At 45.4% G+C, this 18,151-nt stretch overlaps 1 protein-coding gene across 2 annotated transcripts in view; it reads left to right on the plus strand.

The window, feature by feature from the left end:
• WWC3 (WWC family member 3) overlaps positions 1–15,227 on the plus strand; it is a 117,331-nt gene extending 102,104 nt beyond the window's left edge. For both annotated transcript variants that reach the window (XM_063083238.1, XM_063083239.1), the window contains 6 exons: positions 649–814; positions 5,260–5,427; positions 8,537–8,629; positions 10,345–10,572; positions 11,020–11,147; positions 12,570–15,227. In XM_063083238.1, coding sequence (XP_062939308.1) covers positions 649–814; positions 5,260–5,427; positions 8,537–8,629; positions 10,345–10,572; positions 11,020–11,147; positions 12,570–12,636 — 850 coding nt within the window. In that variant the 3' untranslated portion in view covers positions 12,637–15,227. The remainder of the gene's footprint in view (positions 1–648; positions 815–5,259; positions 5,428–8,536; positions 8,630–10,344; positions 10,573–11,019; positions 11,148–12,569) is intronic.
• The last annotated feature ends 2,924 nt before the right edge of the window (positions 15,228–18,151 follow it).

An 18,151-nucleotide genomic window follows, 5' to 3' on the forward strand; every position in this document is an offset into this window, starting at 1 on the left:
TCAATTCAGTGGTTTTTAGCAGTCACAGTGTGCCACCACCATAGTGCATTTTAGAGCATTCTCGTCATGCCGGAAAGAAACCCCACCCCCACCGGCAGTCGCCCCCTCCCTCTTTCCCTCCGGCCGCTGGCAACACGGATCCGTGTTCTATCTCCGGATCTGCCTCTTCCACACATTTACCATAAATGGAATTACATAGCGTCCTTTCACATTTTACTTGAAGCAGCTATTGGTGAATCCTCGACTCCGTGGAGTGTTGCTCTCCTTCCACATCTCTCCATGAAGAGTGTCATCTTTCCAAAGCTTCCTGCTGCTTCCCACTGGCTTTCCCTGAAGTTGCTTAGAGAGGAATTTATTTTTGGTAGGGACAGTGCAAGGCAGAGGGGAGGGTATTGTGGGGGGTGGTTTCTGGCATCTTCAGTGACTATGATTGGTTGATAAAGAAAGACCCTCTTAATGAAAGGCCTTGAAATGTTGTCTTCCCTAGAAAACAGAAATGCCCTTTTACTTCGTGAGAAAAGCAGCCGTCTTCAGTCTTTGGAAAGAAATGGGTTTTATCTGGTGCCTCTGTTACTGTGCTCAGAAAGCAGCAATGAAATAAATCCCTTCTGATGAACATTTTGTGGGATTTTGCTGTGTCACCTTCAGGAGCTGGCAGGCTGACTCGGTTGACAGCGGCTGTAGCAACTGCACCCAGACCAGTCCCCCGCACGTGGAGCTCTGTTGTGTCACTATTGACTCCATCCACAGACACGTGTTTGCTGGCCACGCGGACCCTTACAGCCCAGAGAAACTCCAGTCCCTGCCGCTGAAGGTCAGTAGGAAATGCCAAGGGATTTTACAGAGCCCCTGGATGTGTTGCTGTACGATACGAGGCACCGCCATGGAAGGAGGGGGTGTGGCAGGCCTGAGGGGGCAGAGGAGGTGCACGGAGGAAACCAGAGCTGGTGGGCTCAGCCGCAGGCAGAGCGGCGGGGGTGACCTACAGACTCGCCCAGCAATGGTGGCTCTGGGGAAGTGATGGTGTGAAATGGACAGGGCTGTCGGATTTGGGGTTGATGGATAAGGTCACGTTTCACTGAAAGCTTGAGGAGAAGAAGTGGATGGCCTCAGATCTGTAAAGGGCTTAAGATGCGCATGAGAACCCCAATGGAAACGTTTGTCAGCATTAGATCACAAGGAGGGTACAACCACAACTAAAAAAGATAGATCTTACTCCTTTCTGTGCAGTCTTGCGGCAGTCCGTTCCCATCTTCAGGGACTCATAAAGCTCAGGAAGTTTCATGAATCCCAAAGGTATTGGACGCTGATAGTTACTCTTCCCCCTTTGTGACATTAAGAACAGCAAAGTAACCATTTGCCCCTTCTGGTCATCTGATCTTAGTTGTGCCCCTCACCACATCTTCAGGGGAGACCTCTTTCCTGTTTGCAGTGGCGAATGCTGGAGGAGCCCAGTGAGGTTAGAAGACACTGTATCAGCGCTCTATCAAAACTTTGTTCCCAAACTGTCCCACTCACAAAAACATTTTATCACCACGCTGTCCTCACCCTGTAAACAAAGTAAAATCTGCCCCCTGGGCAGCTTCCCAAGCTGCGGCCCATTCAGCAGGTTTGGAGCGGTTGTTTTGGACTAGCTGCCAGTAATTGCTGCTGTTCTACTTTATAAGACCTTGAAAAGCATCAGCCCCAGTCAGGGTGCTTGGTCATGGGAGGCTAGTTTGGTGACCCCCACCCCCGCTTCTAATTTCAAAAACTTCAAATCTACAGAAAATTTGCTAGTGTGAACAAAAGAGGACCACAGGATCCACTAAAGAGCAAAGGGAGACTTTATTTTCTAGAAAAAGAAAAAAAAGGAAAAGGACAGTGTGCAGATTGGGGGTGTTGGGAAAATAGAATAGTTTGGTCAGGGCCCTCGCCTTGGGTCCAGTTGGGTATGGTTCAGCTTTCTTCGTAAGCAAATTTGTGTGTGTGTGTGTGTGTGTGTGTGTGTGTGTGTGTGTGTGTGTGTGTGTGTGTGTGTGTGTGTGTGTGTGTGTGTGTGTGTGTGTGTGTGTGTGTAGTTAGTGTGCATGCACACCAATGTATCTTTTTAGTTTTGTTGCTATTCTTGTGTTCTTCAGAGAAAGAGAGAGAGAGAGAGGAGTTTTAGTGAAGCAGGCGGGCGGGTGTTGGCCTTGGGCATCCGCCCGGTGCAGCCATACTTTCCAACCTGTGGCTCCGAGGACCTTTTGGCTGGTTACGTAGCTCATAGACCTGCGTGTAAGGGGTCTGGTGACCCAGCCTGTCGTGTGGAGGGTCTGGTGACCCAGCCTGACATATGAAGGGTTTGTGACCCAGTCTGTGAAGGGCTTGAGGGGTCTGGGAGCTCCAGACCCAGCCCTGGCTCAACCATCGGCCCAGTCGGCAGGATTACTGGCAGGTAAAAGAGCCCGACAACTAGCATGGTCATGTGGCTTGACAATTGGCATCACGAACAGGATTAAGAGTGCTACAGCTGGCGCTGTGAGCAGGATTCCAGGCTTTAGCCTAGCCAGACGGGGACACAGGCCCTGACTGGAGCGAGACAAGCATTCAGGAGAACAGAGGAGGAAGCCGGTGTCTGTGCCTTCCAATGTCAGGTCACACGCACGTTCGGCGAGCTTAGAGGAATGCTGTGAACACGTGGGGAAGGCTGTGCACATGCGTGGTGAGTAAACTCGTCACAGAAGTGACTGCGCAGGCTCTGTGGGCTGCCCTGGCTGGTTTTGATGTGGCCTCTCTTGTCAGAGAAGAGGGAGAAGAATGTCCTTGGAGTCTGTTTCTGTCTGATCGGAGCCACAGTGGGCCCTCAAGAATGAGAAGGAGGGGTCGATGGCTGGTGCCAGGCAGACTTGTGGAAGGGCGGCATCAAATCCGCAGCTGTAGCTGGCTTGGCCTTGTCTTCTGAGAGTTGCCGTTGCTTAGTTACAGACGAGCAACGTTCAGAATGGTCAGTGAGATACATTCATGCAGGCCCTCAAATCCGTGTCTGCCCTTTCCCTCCCTCTGTGGCCATTTGGTTCTGTTTAGCAATTGAGTGTCCCTTTTCACCACAGAGTGTCCGTTTTGTCTGTCCTTTGGGGTACACTTTAACACTGGAATAGTGCAGCGACATCCGTATAGCTACCTGTCACCTAGAGTCCCCAGCCATTCGTTCTTTACCACATTCGCATTCTCTCTCTCTGCGTGGGCCGGTGAGGGTGCCAGGCATCGTGGGTATGCAAAGGAGAAGCAAACAGATACTCCTGCCCTCAAGCGGGGGCAGGTGATGGAAAGGATAAATCAGGAAAATGCGATAGTATTTTAGGTAGTCAAAGGGGCTATTGGAGAATAAGAGGGTGGTCAGCGGGGTTTAGCTTTAGACAGGTTTGCAATGTTAGAAAGGGTTTACATTTAGAAATGGAAATTTATATTTGCACTTGAGAAAGGTCAGCATTGTAAAATGGTGCAACCACTATGGAAAACTGTGTGGTGGTTCCTCAGAACATTAAAAATAGAACTACCATATGATCCAGCAATCTCACTTCTTCTGGGTGTGTATCCAAAGGGAAGTGAAAGCAAGATCTCAAAGAGATATTTGCACACTTGTGTTCCTAGCAGCAATAGCCAGTGGTGGAAGCAACCAAAGTGCCTGGTGACAGATTTATGGATAAGCAAAATGTGGTGTATTCATAAAATGGAATGTTATTCAGCTTTAAAAAGGAGGGAGATTGTGGCACATGCTACGACATGGATGGATGAACCTTGAGGACATTATATTAAGTGAAAGAAGCCGGACACAAAAAGACAAATGCTCTGTGAGTCCGTTCATATGAGGTACCTGAAGTAGTCAGATCCCAGAGACAGAAAGTATATCGGACTTGCCAGGGGCTGGGGGAGCAGGGAATGGGGAGGTGTTTCATGGGGACAGAGTTTTAATTTTGCAAGATGAAGAAGTTCTGGAGATCTGTTGTAGAACAATGTGAATAGATTTAACACAGCTGAACTGTACCTTTAAGGTACAGTTAGTGGTTAAGATGGTGATTTTATGTTATGTGTTTTCTACCACAATTAAGAGAACGGTCATGGAAGACCTCAACTGAGAAGGTGATTTTTGAGTAGAGGCCTTAAGGACGGAAGCGCAGGAGCCTGCAGGGTGGAGACCGCGCAGGTGCAGGAAGGACAAGTGCAAGTGCATGGGGCAGGGAGGGAGTCATGGAGCTGAAGATGGAGGGAGGGGGCCAGAGCATGTAGGGCTCACTAGGGACTCTGGCTCTTCTCTGAGAGGCGTGGGAAATTGGTGGGCGGTTTTGAGCCCAGTGGTGATGTAATCTGACTTAAGGTTTTTTGGTTGGTTTTTTCTAAAATTTATTGAGATGAAATTCACATAACATAAAGTGAACATCTGAAAGTGTACAGTTCAGTAGCATTTAGCACATTCACAGTGCTGTGCAACCGTCCCATTCCTCCTCCCTTCAGCCCCTGGCAGCCACCAAAATCTACTTTCTGAGATTTGTCTATTCTAGATGCTTCATGTAAATGGAATCTATACAATATGTGGCCTTTTGTGTCTGGCTTCTTTCACACAGCGTAATGCTTTTGAGGTTCATCCATGTTGTAGTGCGTGTCAGAGCTTTATTGCTCTTTATGGCTGAATAGGATTCCCTGTACGGATAGAGCACATTTTGTTTATGTCTTCGCCCATCGATGTGCATTTGGGCTGTTTCCACCTTTTGCCTATTTGAGTAATGCTGCTGCAAACATCTGTGTGCAAGCATTTGTCTGAACACCTGTTTTCACCTTTTCCGAGAATGTGACTAGGAGTGAAATTGCAGGACCTGACTTGGGTTCTCCCAGGATCTCCCTGGTGGTTGTGTTGAAGACAGATTGAAGGGGCAAGGAGGCGTGGGATCAGGGAGACTTGTAAGGCGCCCACTGCACTAATCCAGGCATGAGATGATGGCGACTTGGATGAAGGTTTGGTGACAAGTGGTCGAAATTTGTTTAATCTTGACCATAGAGCCAAAAGGATTTGCTCTTGAACCCTGTGTGGGGTGTGTGACAGAGTGGAGTCCGGGATGGCACTAAGATGCTTTTTGCATAAACAAGTGGAAAGAAGTCCCCGTGAGAGGAGGGGGCGGGGGCTGTCACAGTTCCTCCAGTTAGACCTCCAAGTGGAGGAGTCAGGGAGCCAGTTGCTCACCCGGAGTTTATTGCTTGTATTATGGAAGAAATCATGGTAATCAATGAACTACCACCTAGGTTGACAAGGAAACCAACACAGAGGACGTCTTCCCAGAAGCAGCAGCGAGCCCTCTTCTGAAGGAGCGGCCGGGCCGCCGGGTCCGCGGGTCGCCTTTTGTTCGGAGCAGCACAATCGTCCGGTCTCAGACCTTCTCACCCGGAGCGCGAAGCCAGTACGTTTGCAGAGTAAGTTGGGATTCCTCCGCCACCTGTCTGGGGCGTTTTCTTTTCTGTTCCCTTTGTTGTATTTTGTTTTTTTACTATTTGTGCCAAAAGGCATATGTGTCCTCACACGTAGCACCTGTCGGTGTACACCGGCCGCAAATGGAGCTGAAATCGGTGTTGTGTCATTGTCCCCGCTGTCGCCCCATGCTTACGTACCTCGGATGGCTTCAGGATTCTAATACTTTTTCCCCTGGGTTTTCAGGGTTGTATAGGTGCCACCTAGTGGTCAGGAAGCAGGCCAAACCATTTCTGCCTCAGTCGAGGAATAACACGTCAAAGCAGGGGCTCTGCTGGGTTGGGTTGAGGCCTGGGCAGTAGGGCCCTGCATGTGGTAACAAGTCCTGCGGTGTGGCTGAGCCCCGACTCACCCATGTGGGCATGTGCCCTTCAGGGAAGGCGAGGGATGCTCACAGGTCTCACCCTTGGCTGCACCTTGCTGTCGGATCCGGTTGGGGACTTCACCAAACATTGATGCCTGGGTCTCATCTCCAGAGATCTGTCATTGGTCCCAGGTGGGGTCCAGGCATCAGAGCCTTTGGAAGCTCCCAGATAGTTCTAACGTGCATGCCCTGAGGTGGGTGGAGGGAGGCCTGGGCCAGAGTGGTCACTGGAGACAGGACATGTATTGGGGGCTGCAGACAGCGGCCGTGTGACAGTATCAGTACAGACTTGGACAGAGAAGGGGCTTTTAAGGAGAAATGGTCATGACACAGTGGACTGGAGGAGCTGTTTGGGTTGAGAACCTTGACCCTTCCCGTCCCTCTGAGTTGGGCCGTTGAAGTAAACGCCTTCCTTTGAATGAGTGGGCTCCATGAGGGCAAAGCCAAAGTTAGATCATAGGAGAGAAAAAGACCCTTGTGCTCTGGAAGGAGACACTGGGAGTTGCAGTTCTGGGCTCCCCAACCCACAATCAGGTGTAGTAATTTGCCAGGACACACAGAACTCAGGCCATTATGTTAATGATTATGGCGTGGACAGTGAAGGGATACAGACTGAGGTCAGCACAGGGAAGAGGCACAGAGCAGCGTTCAGGAGACCACAGGCTCCATCCTCTTCCAGTGGAGTCCTGGGGACGGCACTTGTTTCCCCTGGTCACAATGATGGCAACACAAGGGAGCACTGCCAGCCAGGGATGCTTGCTAGGCCTCGGTGTCCAGGGTTTTTATGTGGTGTTGGTCATGTAGGTGTGGCTGGTGGCCTGATGGCTGACCTGAGACTCTACCTCCTCCAGAGCTCAAGCTGATGGCCCAGGGCCTCCTGCAGTCACACTGTTAGCATAGACTGTGTGGCCTGTCCCAAGGCCCCCAGGTAAACAAAGACACTCTCCTCAGGTGGGACATTCCTGGCCTTACAGGTCATCTTACAGGTTACCTTCAAGGAGTTGGGCAAGGACTAAACCTTTCCTGGGGCGAGGTAAACCCTTTGCTGCACAGGAGTGAATGGCAGCGGGTTGGGACCTCGGTAGCCCAAACTGCCCCTCGACCATGCTGGCGAGACCTGCTGCCGCTGTCCCCACAGATGTGCTGTGTCCCCACTGGCGGCTGCCCTGGCTAGCACAGGGTCAAGTCTGAGCACCCTGCGCCATCACACATCAGCCCTGTGGAGGCTGATGCTTCAGCGTGCCAAATTGAAGGCCCTCCTCACGCCCTCCTTATTCCAGGCTGTTGTGAATACAGCGAGGAGCCGCCTCGAGGCTGCTTACTGGGGGACTGAGGTGCTGAAGGGACAAACGCTTGGCTTCCCCAGAGCAGGAGTGCCACTCCTGTGCTGTGCTCTGAGCCCTACCTAAAGGCTTGGGTGGATCGGTGATGCTTCTAGAGGCCTCGTTGTTTTTGTATGTTGATTTGTGTTGCTTCGCCCCCTATGGATTTGTCACTCCACTTCCTCTGGGTGACAGAGACGCAAAGGATTACTCAAAGCCCATCTCTTCTGAGCAGCGAGAAGCCCCAAAGTGGTTAACTTCCCTGGAAATGCTCCAATGAGAGGCATCCCTTCCTCGGGAAATTAACCCTGAATTGGGGTTCTCTTCCTGGATATATTCTCCAGACCAGGAAGTTACAGGAAGAGAACATAGGTGGGGTTATAGTTTAACAGTATAGGCTGGCAGCTTTCAGTGAAACAAGCCAGATGACATTCCAGTAGACAATTAAGTGATCTTACAGCAATTTCTCAGTATCTTTACATAACAATCAGTAACTAGTCTGTCCTTGAGCCAGCAACCTTGCTGTGCCACAAATCTTTATCTTACACCAGAGACTTTATAGCCTGAGGAAAATTTCCAGTCCTCCGCAAGGTCAATATTTGAAACTGCAAGGCTTTGGAAAACCAGGCCCTGTGAAGTACATTTGCTTTATAGTATATTCCACATTTGTACATGTTTGTGTGATCATGGGGCAGGTGAACTGCCATGCCACTGCATTTCCCGAGTATTTCGGGTTCATTGGCATGGAAAATAAGGCCATGAAGGCAAGGACTTTGGCTTTTTCACAGGTGCACATTGATCCTGAGGCGAGACCCCAACCCCCAATTAAATCCATAATGTGTCAGCTCCCATAAAGAAGGAATTTTTTATTTTCCTTTTTAAAAGCAGACCTTTCCCCCTCACTGGCACAGTGGGAGTTGGTGATGTTGGCTTGTCTTACTACCAGGAACAAGTCTCTTTTTAGGAAAGCCATTTTTCCCACCTCTTGCCAAAGCTAGATATACAGCCAGTGAGAATGACTGGCCATCCACGCTGAGGACAGCAGTCGCTTTTGTGAGCATCATACACAATGCCAGATCATGGTTGGTGTTGGTGAGACAGAAATTTTGTTGACCCAATTATCCTGGAAACCAGCTCGGGAGTTTTGTTTGTTTATTTCGTTTTTAGTTTTGTCTTTTCATTTTACTTGAAACTCTTGTGTATGTTTTATTTTAAGTGAAACCCAAAGACCTGGTAAAAGCACCAAAAGTTTTAAGTATGTTTGAGTGCCTGTGACGAGAAAGGAAGGAATCCCATTCAGAGTACACACAGAGAATGAATATTGAATTTTGGAGAAAGTATTTCTGAACATCATTCTTTTTGGTACAGCTTTATCGTAGTGACAGCGACAGCTCAACACTGCCCCGGAAGTCCCCCTTTGTCCGAAATACTTTGGAAAGACGAACCCTTCGGTATAAGCAGGTGTGTGCCCATAAACCAACATGGAATCTGTACTTGCTTTGGGAGTTATTTCTGCAAATCCTTAAAAGGTAATGTTTCAGGTCATATTAATTAGAAGGTAATATTTTTATTTCCTTGTTTACTTAGCATTTAATTTTTGAAAGCATATATAATGTTACCAATATTTCTTAAGTTAATATCATGATTTCAGATAATTTGTGATCTTTACATTCTTACATGTAATAAATTAATAAATAGTTGACCATTTCTATAAAATAGGTTGTTTTTTCTTTTTTGACAGGAGAATGTATATAGTTTAGAAAATTTGAGTTTTTCAACATAAAGTATTCTTCTACATAAGACTGTTCTATGGTTTTCATTTCCTTTGCTTACCAAGTTTTTTCTTTATAGCGTGCCAGTTTATAAAGTTTTGGTGCTTTCAGTTTGTAAGCTAGTGAGTCCCTATCTTTTCTGGGCAAGGATCCTTTAGGCTACATATACTAAAAGAAAAAAAAAAAATCCCAGATTTTCATGTAGTAATTGTAGTAAGAGTAGTTGCAGACTGAGAATAATAAGAAGGTACATAATTCAGCTACAGAAGTGTTTCTCGGCAGCAACACTATTGACGTTTTGGATGGATCGTTCTTTTTGTGGGGTCTGTCTGGTGCACTGTAGGGTGCCGGCACCATTGCTTCTCATCCCGCTGGATGCCAGTAGCACGCCCACCCTCCATTTTGACAACCAAAGATGTCTCCACACATTGCCAGATGTCCCCTGGGGGACCAAATCCCCCCTGGTTGAGAACCACGGAACTCTACTATGAATTCAGCAGTGCTTTTAAATGATTTTGTATTTATTAAATTATAACCGTTATTTCTATTTAAATTCTGTGTCTGTGCAAAATAGTGCTATGCGTGTGTGAAAAGCATGCACTTAGTCCACTGAACAATGTTGATCTGCCCTAGGCTCTGTTTCCCATTTGATGGGAAGCACTGCTCTCAGCTCCATGACCAAAAGTCTTTTCTCCTCTTAGGACTTTTTTGAACATAGCACATTTGCTTACTTGAGGCTTATATGGGAAAGAAGGTTTTTTGGCAGCTCGTGTGTGTGTGTGTGCATGGGTGTTTATGTATACTGTTTTAAACAAAAAAAGCACTTGTGGTTTATAACATGCTGTTTTTCCCATATACATTAGATCATTAAGATTTTTCCACGTTAATATATTTTTTCAACTGTTTACAGTGGCTGCATTTTATGCTGGCCTTGTAATTTATTTAATCAGTTTCCTGATGTCATATATTTAGGGGTTTTTTTTCCTAAACCTTAATTGCTTTTTCACGTCAACAGTTGTGCCTTTCAGGTAAAAGTCAAAAATGAAATTTCACAACCAAAGAAAATGCTCATTTGTTGGTTTTAAACATATATTATCACATGACACTTCAGGAAGATTGTGCCCATTTTTGATCCTGCCAGCTCCACGTGTGAGGGCCTATTGCTCCACACTTTTGCAAATATGTAGGTCATCACTAAAGAAAACAATTTGCTGTTAACTAACCTTGATCTTGAACTGGAGATTTACATTCATCTTGCCCAAATCTATGTTTTTAACCTGGGGCCACGCTTAAGGAAATACCTGTGTCTGACCTATCTCCTAGTAATTGTGGAAGAACCTTCTAGAGGGCCTGAGCGGGCCTACCGTGGGCCAAGTGTGTGCTCACAGCCACCGTCTCGTGCAGTCCTGCAGGTCTTCCGTGGCTGAGCTCATGGCCCGCACCTCCCTGGACCTGGAGCTGGATCTCCAGGCGTCGCGTACGCGGCAGAGGCAGCTGGACGAGGAGATATGCGCCCTTCGCGAGCTGAGGCAGCGGCTGGAAGACGCCCAGCTCCGAGGCCAGACCGACCTCCCGCACTGGGTGCTCCGGGACGAGCGCTTCCGCAGCCTGCTGAAGGAAGCCGAGCGGCAGGTGAGAGGCCACGTCCCGGCTCCTGCCTGCTCAGGGCCGCTGCGCTTTGCCCGGTTGTGCTGGCCTGGAATGAGCATCTCAGGGGATGAGCCTATAATCTCCATGATCCAGGCACTTGCCTTAGGGAGCCAGTTCTCTGCCTACCCAGGCTGGGAGGCTGGCATTTACGGTGGTGCCAGCACACATCTGGAGGCTTTGGGGGCTAGAGGGAACGATCCTGGGCCCTCCCCACTTTGTGGGAGGAATGTTCTGGGTCCCCAGTCTGCCCGGCCTGTCTCCAGGTACCCCTAGCATCCCCTGTGAAGAATTCCAGAGGTCTTGCTCCCCTCTGGGTCTCACTGATGGTGGTTGGTTCTGCTGGGCTCCAGGGCTGGCGGTGGGCTCATTCATCCTGCCTTTAAGAAATAGCAATAGAAACGTCTTGTTCATCAACCATTGCTGTTCCAGACAAGACAGACCAAACTTGACTACCATCAGGAACAGGCAGCTGAGAAGATGCTGAAGAAGGCCTCCAAAGAGATCTACCAGCTGCGAGGGCAAAGCCACCAGGAGCCCGTCCAAGTGCAGACCTTTAGGTACGGGAGACACGGAAACCTGCACGGCCCTGCTGGGCACTGCTTTCCTCTTACTGTTATGACGTTGCTAGGATAAAAAGCACAGTGAGTGTTGAAAAAGCCCAGGGAAGTTGAGGACAAAGCAGGAATCCATGGTAACCAGCATCCCCACTACTAGTAGTAGTTCGATATTTTCTTTTGATCTTTTTTCCTACACACTATTTTCTTATGCTACCCAAAATCATAACGTAGGTTCACTTTTGCATTTAGCGTTTTTAAAATTAAAATATCCCGTACCGCTACGTAATCTCTTACCTTGTTAAACTGTAATGTTTCATCTAGTAGATATAATTTACCCAACTACTCTATTATGTAATATGCTGCTGCTTTCCAAATATTTCCTATTTGTAAGTGACAGTGACTTACATACATATACATGTCACTTTTGCTTTTTTCATTAATTTTTGACTGAAACAAAATCTACGTACAGGAAAGTGTGCATATCATGTGTAATAGTTCAGTGATTTGTCACAAACTCAGCGTCACAAGATTCAAACATTATCAGCACCCCCAGATTTCCCACACTACAGTTACCACTGCCTTGAATTCTAATAGCATAAATTAATTTTGCCTGCGTTTGTTTTTTTATAAGAGGGGAATTACACATATGTATCTGTGAAAAATTAAGGTGAAATTCACAGAACATAAAAGGAACCATTTTTAGGTGACCAATTCAGTGGCATTTGGTGCATTCACAATGTTGTGCAAGCATCACCTCTGTCTACTTCCAAAATATTTTCATCAGCCCAAAAGGAAACCGCCTTGTACCCATTAAGCCATCACTCTCATTCCTCCCTCCCCCAGCCCTGGCAATCCCGAATCTACTTTCTGTCTGTCTGGATTTGCCTCTTCTGGCTAGTTTGTATAAAATGGGATCATACACTGTGTGGTCTTTTGTTTCTGCCTTTTTTCACTTAGCATAGTTTTTTAGGTTCATCTACATTGTAGCACATGTCAGTGCTTCATTCCTTCTTATGGCTGAATAATATGTGCCTGACTTTTAGCCTTAATTTTTGTATATCCTTAATATTCATGTCCCCATCATAAAATACCTTAATTGTCTTCCTTCAATTATGATTTAGAACTCATTCGTTCATATAGTTTTTCATGTTTTTATTCATTTATTAACGAAACAAATATTTCCTGAGTGCTTACTATATACCAGACACTGTTCTAGGTACTGGAGAAAAACAAACCCCTGCCCTCATGAGGGTTCATAATATCTGTTGAAATTTAGAGAATCTATATACAAATGGATGTGTGGTTGGGAATTTAAATTCAATTTGTTCTATGGTAAGAAAAGCCATCGCTGATATGAGAGCCTCCTGCCAGCTTTCAGTATCTGCAGATCAGGTTCTAACCTGTGGTTCTTTCCAATCCCAGGGAGAAGATAGCATTTTTTACAAGACCAAGGATTAACATACCTCCTCTCCCAGCCGACGACGTTTGATGTCGTGCATTGTGCACATGAAGTATTTATCTGTCTGTTTTATTTTCATGAAGTACTTAGACTAGCTAAATTTGTCTTTAAAATATTTGTGCAAAGCTATTAATATACACATTTTGTAAAAAAAAAAAACCCCAAAACACATATATCTATACATATATATTTTATAATAGCGACGGCAACAGGGCTTGGTTTTTCCTTGTTGTAAAATCGACATCTCTGAAGACAGGTTATTTTATTAAAAAAGATCAACTATCATGTTAAGAGTGTACAGTTTTTACGCTGTTTTATTTGACTTAAAGGCTGGAAGACAGAAACGAAGTGAGTTCAGGCAAATTCACTGTATTGTAATTTATTTATAGTACTTTTTTTTTTCCTTGAAGGAAAATACTGACTTTAAAATGTATTTTAAGACTGAAATTTTGTTCTTCAGTATTTGTCATGCAGTAGAATGGAACTTGGGGCCGGTTTTATTTCTGACACCCGAAGTGCAAAGACTATGTGCTAAATTTGTCGATCGTATCAGCTTCTCTTGTGCATTTACCATGAATATTGTACACTTTCACTCTCTCTGTGTTATGTTAAAATATCAACTGTGGTGGTTCCATGCAATTCACGAGCTGCGTATGCTTTGCAGAGCTCCGTGTTTAATGTGTACTGTGCGCTGATCGCTCCTTATTTCTATATTGTCTACTAATGCATCTTTCCATGCTTACCATGAGTCCAAAGCAGGTGACAGAGCCTCCGGCGTCCCGGGTTTCCGCCCGCCTGTCCACGGTGGCTGTGCACACCGCCCCCGCTTGTCAGACCATGCGCAGCGCTGCTGTTGCCATCCGCTCTGATTGCAGCAGACCGGGGGTGGTGGTGAAACTCCTGCGGTACTACTGTTTCATGAAGGAAAGTGAAGAGAGAGCTAGCAACGCGCATTTTCAGCCACCCTGCTGGTGAATATAGAGTGAGGACAGAGACGTGATGACCTCTGAAGTGCTTTTGTTGTGGAGGGAAGGACATGTGGGTAACTGGAATTACCCAGCGAGTCACTTACAGGAGAGTATTTGACTGAAGTCAGAATGCCCCCATACTGGGGTCTACCCAGTATTCCTCAAGAAATCATAGAACTAGCTCATGAGGAGAAAAAAATTTTAACATAATAAAAATATGCCATTATTCTTTTAAATGCCAAATGATATAAAGATTTTGCCTAGTACATATTTATTCTATGTGAGATGCACTCCTTCCCGTGGCCTTGGGTGAGAAGGCAAGGCGGGTCACAGGCCATGTCAGAGACAGCAGAGCTGTCGGCCCTTGTCTCTCTTACCCACCCTTGCAAATGTCCCTTTGAATGGGGTCTTCCTCTTCCCATCAACCTGTCATCTCCCTGCTTGTATGCCCTGCTTTCCTTTTTTCATTTATAAAAATTGAATTTTGTAAAAGCATTTCATTGACACGCGACAAATCACGGACACTGGAATTTGTCAGTGCTGGTAAGACTGAAATCTCTATGCTTTTCTTCATAGATGTCGTCTCTTGCTATGTATTGCTGCCTCTGGTCTCGCTTTTTTTTTTTTTTTTGGCCTATTCCTTTTTATATGTACCCACACCAGAGACCCAAAGCATCGGTCCTTAGCAGAACTGCCAGTCGGCAGACAGCACTGCCTGAAACTTTAAACTCATCCTGGCCGCCAGGCTCGGGGGCTGCGGGGGGGCAGAGCGGCTCTGTCTGGGGCATGCGCTCACCTGCTCTGTGCAGGGGTCCCCTGCCTGGCCACTGGGCTTGGTCTGCTTTTTAGCAGCTGCCCAGTCAGCTCTCTAAGCGGTGTGGTGGGTTGAGGCAACTTTTCTGCCAACCCCTGTTAAGTAGCAACATGGGGAAAACCCACTGTGCTGGTACAGAAAGCCCCCAAACAGGTGTTTTCCAATAAATATCACCGCCCAGTTTATACAGATTTCCATCTGGAGGGCTTCCCTCCCTGTCTCCCCCCACCCCCAAGGTTATTTTTAAAAAAGAACCCCACCTTTGCCCAACAAGAGACAAACGCAACCCCTGCTTTGGCTTCAGTGCAAGGAGCACCATGTCTGCCACTTTCCACTTTCACCGCCTCCTGCAGGTGAGGGGACTAGGGGGCAGCTGTGTCACCCACAGCAGCAGAGGATGTCCCGGGCAGGCAGGGCGAGCACCTGCAGCTGCTTCTCCTTCATGACTGGCTTTGAAACTGCCACCCCCAGAAAATAGCCCACACGCCAGAGAGTGAAGTCCCCGTGCCGTGAGGGGGGGTTTTCACCTGCTGCTTCGGTTTGTCCCTATCCCGGGCCACATGGGAAAGAAAACAGCCCTGTTTCCTGAGCAGTTCTGATCCAGAAACGATCAGAATTCTGCCACCAGGGGTCTTTAGAACTAGTGCTCAGGGTAAAGGGGAATTTGGTTTTCACTTCATCTAATCACTATAAATTGTTAGGCTTTGGTGGATAATCGCTGAGATCAATAACCTGTTGTGGGAATAAGTTATAATCAGTATTCATCTCTTTGTTTTTGTCACTGTTCTCTCTAATTGTGTCCTTTGTATCGTTTGAAAGTATCTCTTCTATAAAATTAAACTAACCTGCCTTAAGAACAGAGTGGAGATGTGTGGTTTTTTTGAAAACATTTTTAATTATGGAGACTTAAATATATTAAAAACATATATTTTAAAATATAAAAAGAGAAGTGTGAAATCAGAGAATAGTAAACTGACCGCACATGCAGCCCTCGCCTGACTCAACACACATCCGTCACGGCCAGTCTCGTTTCGTCTGCACCTCTACCCACTTCCTCTTGTGATTTGAAGCAAATCCCATACACTTTATCATTTCGTCTGTAAAATATTTCAGTGCATATTGCTAAAAGAGATAATAAACATATACACAATACCCTTAACACATCTTAAAGGCATTTGATAATTCTTTAATGTTATTAAATATCCAAGGTTCACTTTTCCAGTTGTCTCATGTTCTTTTTCTTTTTAACTCTTAGAACAGAATCCAAATATGATCCACTTATTGGGATTTTTTTAATGTCTATTTTTATTTTTGATCACAGCTTTCCTGAGATATAATTTACACACCATACAATTCATCCATTTAAAACATATAATTCAGCAGTTTTTAGTATAATGAGTTGTGCAGTTATCACCACAATTTTAGAACATGTTTATCACCCCAAAAAGAAGCCCCCTGTGCCCATTAGCTGTCTTGCCTCTTCTGGGCATCTCCTATAGATGGAATGATACAATGTGTGGCCTTTTGTTCCTGGCTTCTTTCACTTAGCGCGATGCTTTCAAGGTTCATCCGTGTGTAGCACATGTCACTACTTAGTTTCTTTTTGTGGCTGAGTGATCTTCTGTTGCGTGGTGGACCACATTTTCTTCGTTCATCAGTTGATGGGACGTTTGGATTGCTTCCACATTTTGGCTATTAAGCATGATGCCGCTATGGACTTTCATGATCCAGACTTTTGTGTAGATGTATGTTTTCATTTCTCTTAGGTCTTTGCCTAAAAGTGGAGTTGCTGGGTCATATGTTAACTTCATATTTAACTTTTTGAAGAACTGCCAGACTGTTTGCCACAGTGGCTGCACCATTTTACAGTCCCACCACAGTACCAGGGTTCCAATTTCTCCACATCCTGGCCAACACTTGTTATGCCGCTTTGATTACAGCAATCCTAGCAGGTGTGAAGAGGTGTCTCATTGTAGTTAGGTCTGTTTTTAATCTACAAAATCAGCTCCTCCCTCCCATACACACACACACAAACACAAACACTCATAATTTGTCGAAAAGAGGTTGCATGTCCTATAAGTCTACTTTCTGGACTTAGCTGATTGTATACCTGTGGTGTAGTTTAAAACATTTATCTGATTTTATTACCTATAAATTGGTAGTTGGGTCTAGAAGCTTGATTACATTCCATTTCATTTTTTTCTTTCTTTTGGCAGGGAATGGGTGGTATGTTCATCCATCAGGTGGCTTACAACGTCTCGTGTCCTTCTGTAATGTTAGCAACTACTGATAATCATTGCCTAGACCTGTTAGTTCACCAAGGGTTACAAAATGGTGATATTCTAATTCTACCAATTTTTTCTACTTCGTTGAAGTACCTAAAGGGAAACTTATTCATCTGTTTGGTATATATACCCTGTGGACCGTTTATATGGGAGAAGCAAGATAAATGCTTGATTATTTATTTACCAGTTTTCAAAATAATGAATTGTTTTGCTACCACTGTACAGTGGTGACCGATTTGTTTTTTGTTTTTGAGATTTTTTTTTTAGTATCCTTATTATTAACACATGGATTTAAATGTGTTTGTTGCGTGTTACTCATTGGAGTTGTTATCCTTATCGATGCCCGAATTCTGCTGTCTTTGGCTGGGGGAGCCTCTCCTGGTGGGCACCCAGGCCATTTTGTTATGACCCCAGTCATGTGAGATGCCATCCCGCACGACCTGGAACTAGTCATTTCCCCAGGGCAAGTTGGTTTCCCAGTGCTACGGGTACTTCTTACTACTGGGTTGGTCATTGTTTTTAGGCCTTTTCAATGGATAGAGTTAGATGATACTTTTTTTTAAGTGTAAGAAAAGGATGATAAAATTAAAATTAGAGTATCACATAATTACTCATTTGCTTTGTCCCATGTCACACATACACAACAGTTTCGGGATAAGAGTACCAACACTGCCACCAACAATAGAATTATTGAAAACCATTTGAAACTTTTCTTGCAGTTATTTTAGTTCTTAAAGTATATCTCACAAGGAATGTGCACTCAAATGACTGTAATGTACAGTAGTTTGGAACATTTCCTTTCTGTGTGCTTAAGCTATCAGTCGGACACGTGTTTTTCACTTTATTTTCGATTTTTATGGATTGGTCTTTTCAATTTTAATTTTGTAAAATATTGACTTGGTTCAAAAGACAAATCTACAAAACAAGGTATATTCAAAGGAGTCTAATTTGTATTCTTGCCCCTCTACCCTATTTCTTCCCTCTCCTTACAGGTAACCATTTAAGAAATATTGTTTTACCTTGCATAGTTTCTTTTTAATATAAGCAGATATATAAACATGTAAATGTGTATATACAAAGAAGTACGTATGTGCACACACACGGATATGTACACATATATACATGTGAATACACACAAATATGTGTGCATCTATATTTGTATTTTTCCCCTTGGGTAAATGGTAGCAAAATCAACACACTTTTCTCTGCCTTTTTTCACTTAAAAATATATCCCAGAGACCACCAAGATCTGTATTGGCTGCTGTAACAAATTACCACAAACTTGGATGGCATAAAACAACCTATTTATTCTCTCAGAGTTCTGAAGGCCAGAGGTCCAAGGTCGAGGTGTCAGCAGGGCTGCGGTCCTTCCTGCCTCTTCAGCTTGCAGTAGTGCTGGCAGTCCTTGGCGTTCCTTGATTTACAGACACATCCCTTCAGTCTCTGCCCCCATCATCACATCACCCTCTCCTCTGTGT

This window comes from Cynocephalus volans, chromosome X, assembly GCF_027409185.1.
Source record: "Cynocephalus volans isolate mCynVol1 chromosome X, mCynVol1.pri, whole genome shotgun sequence".
Taxonomy (NCBI): domain Eukaryota; kingdom Metazoa; phylum Chordata; class Mammalia; order Dermoptera; family Cynocephalidae; genus Cynocephalus; species Cynocephalus volans.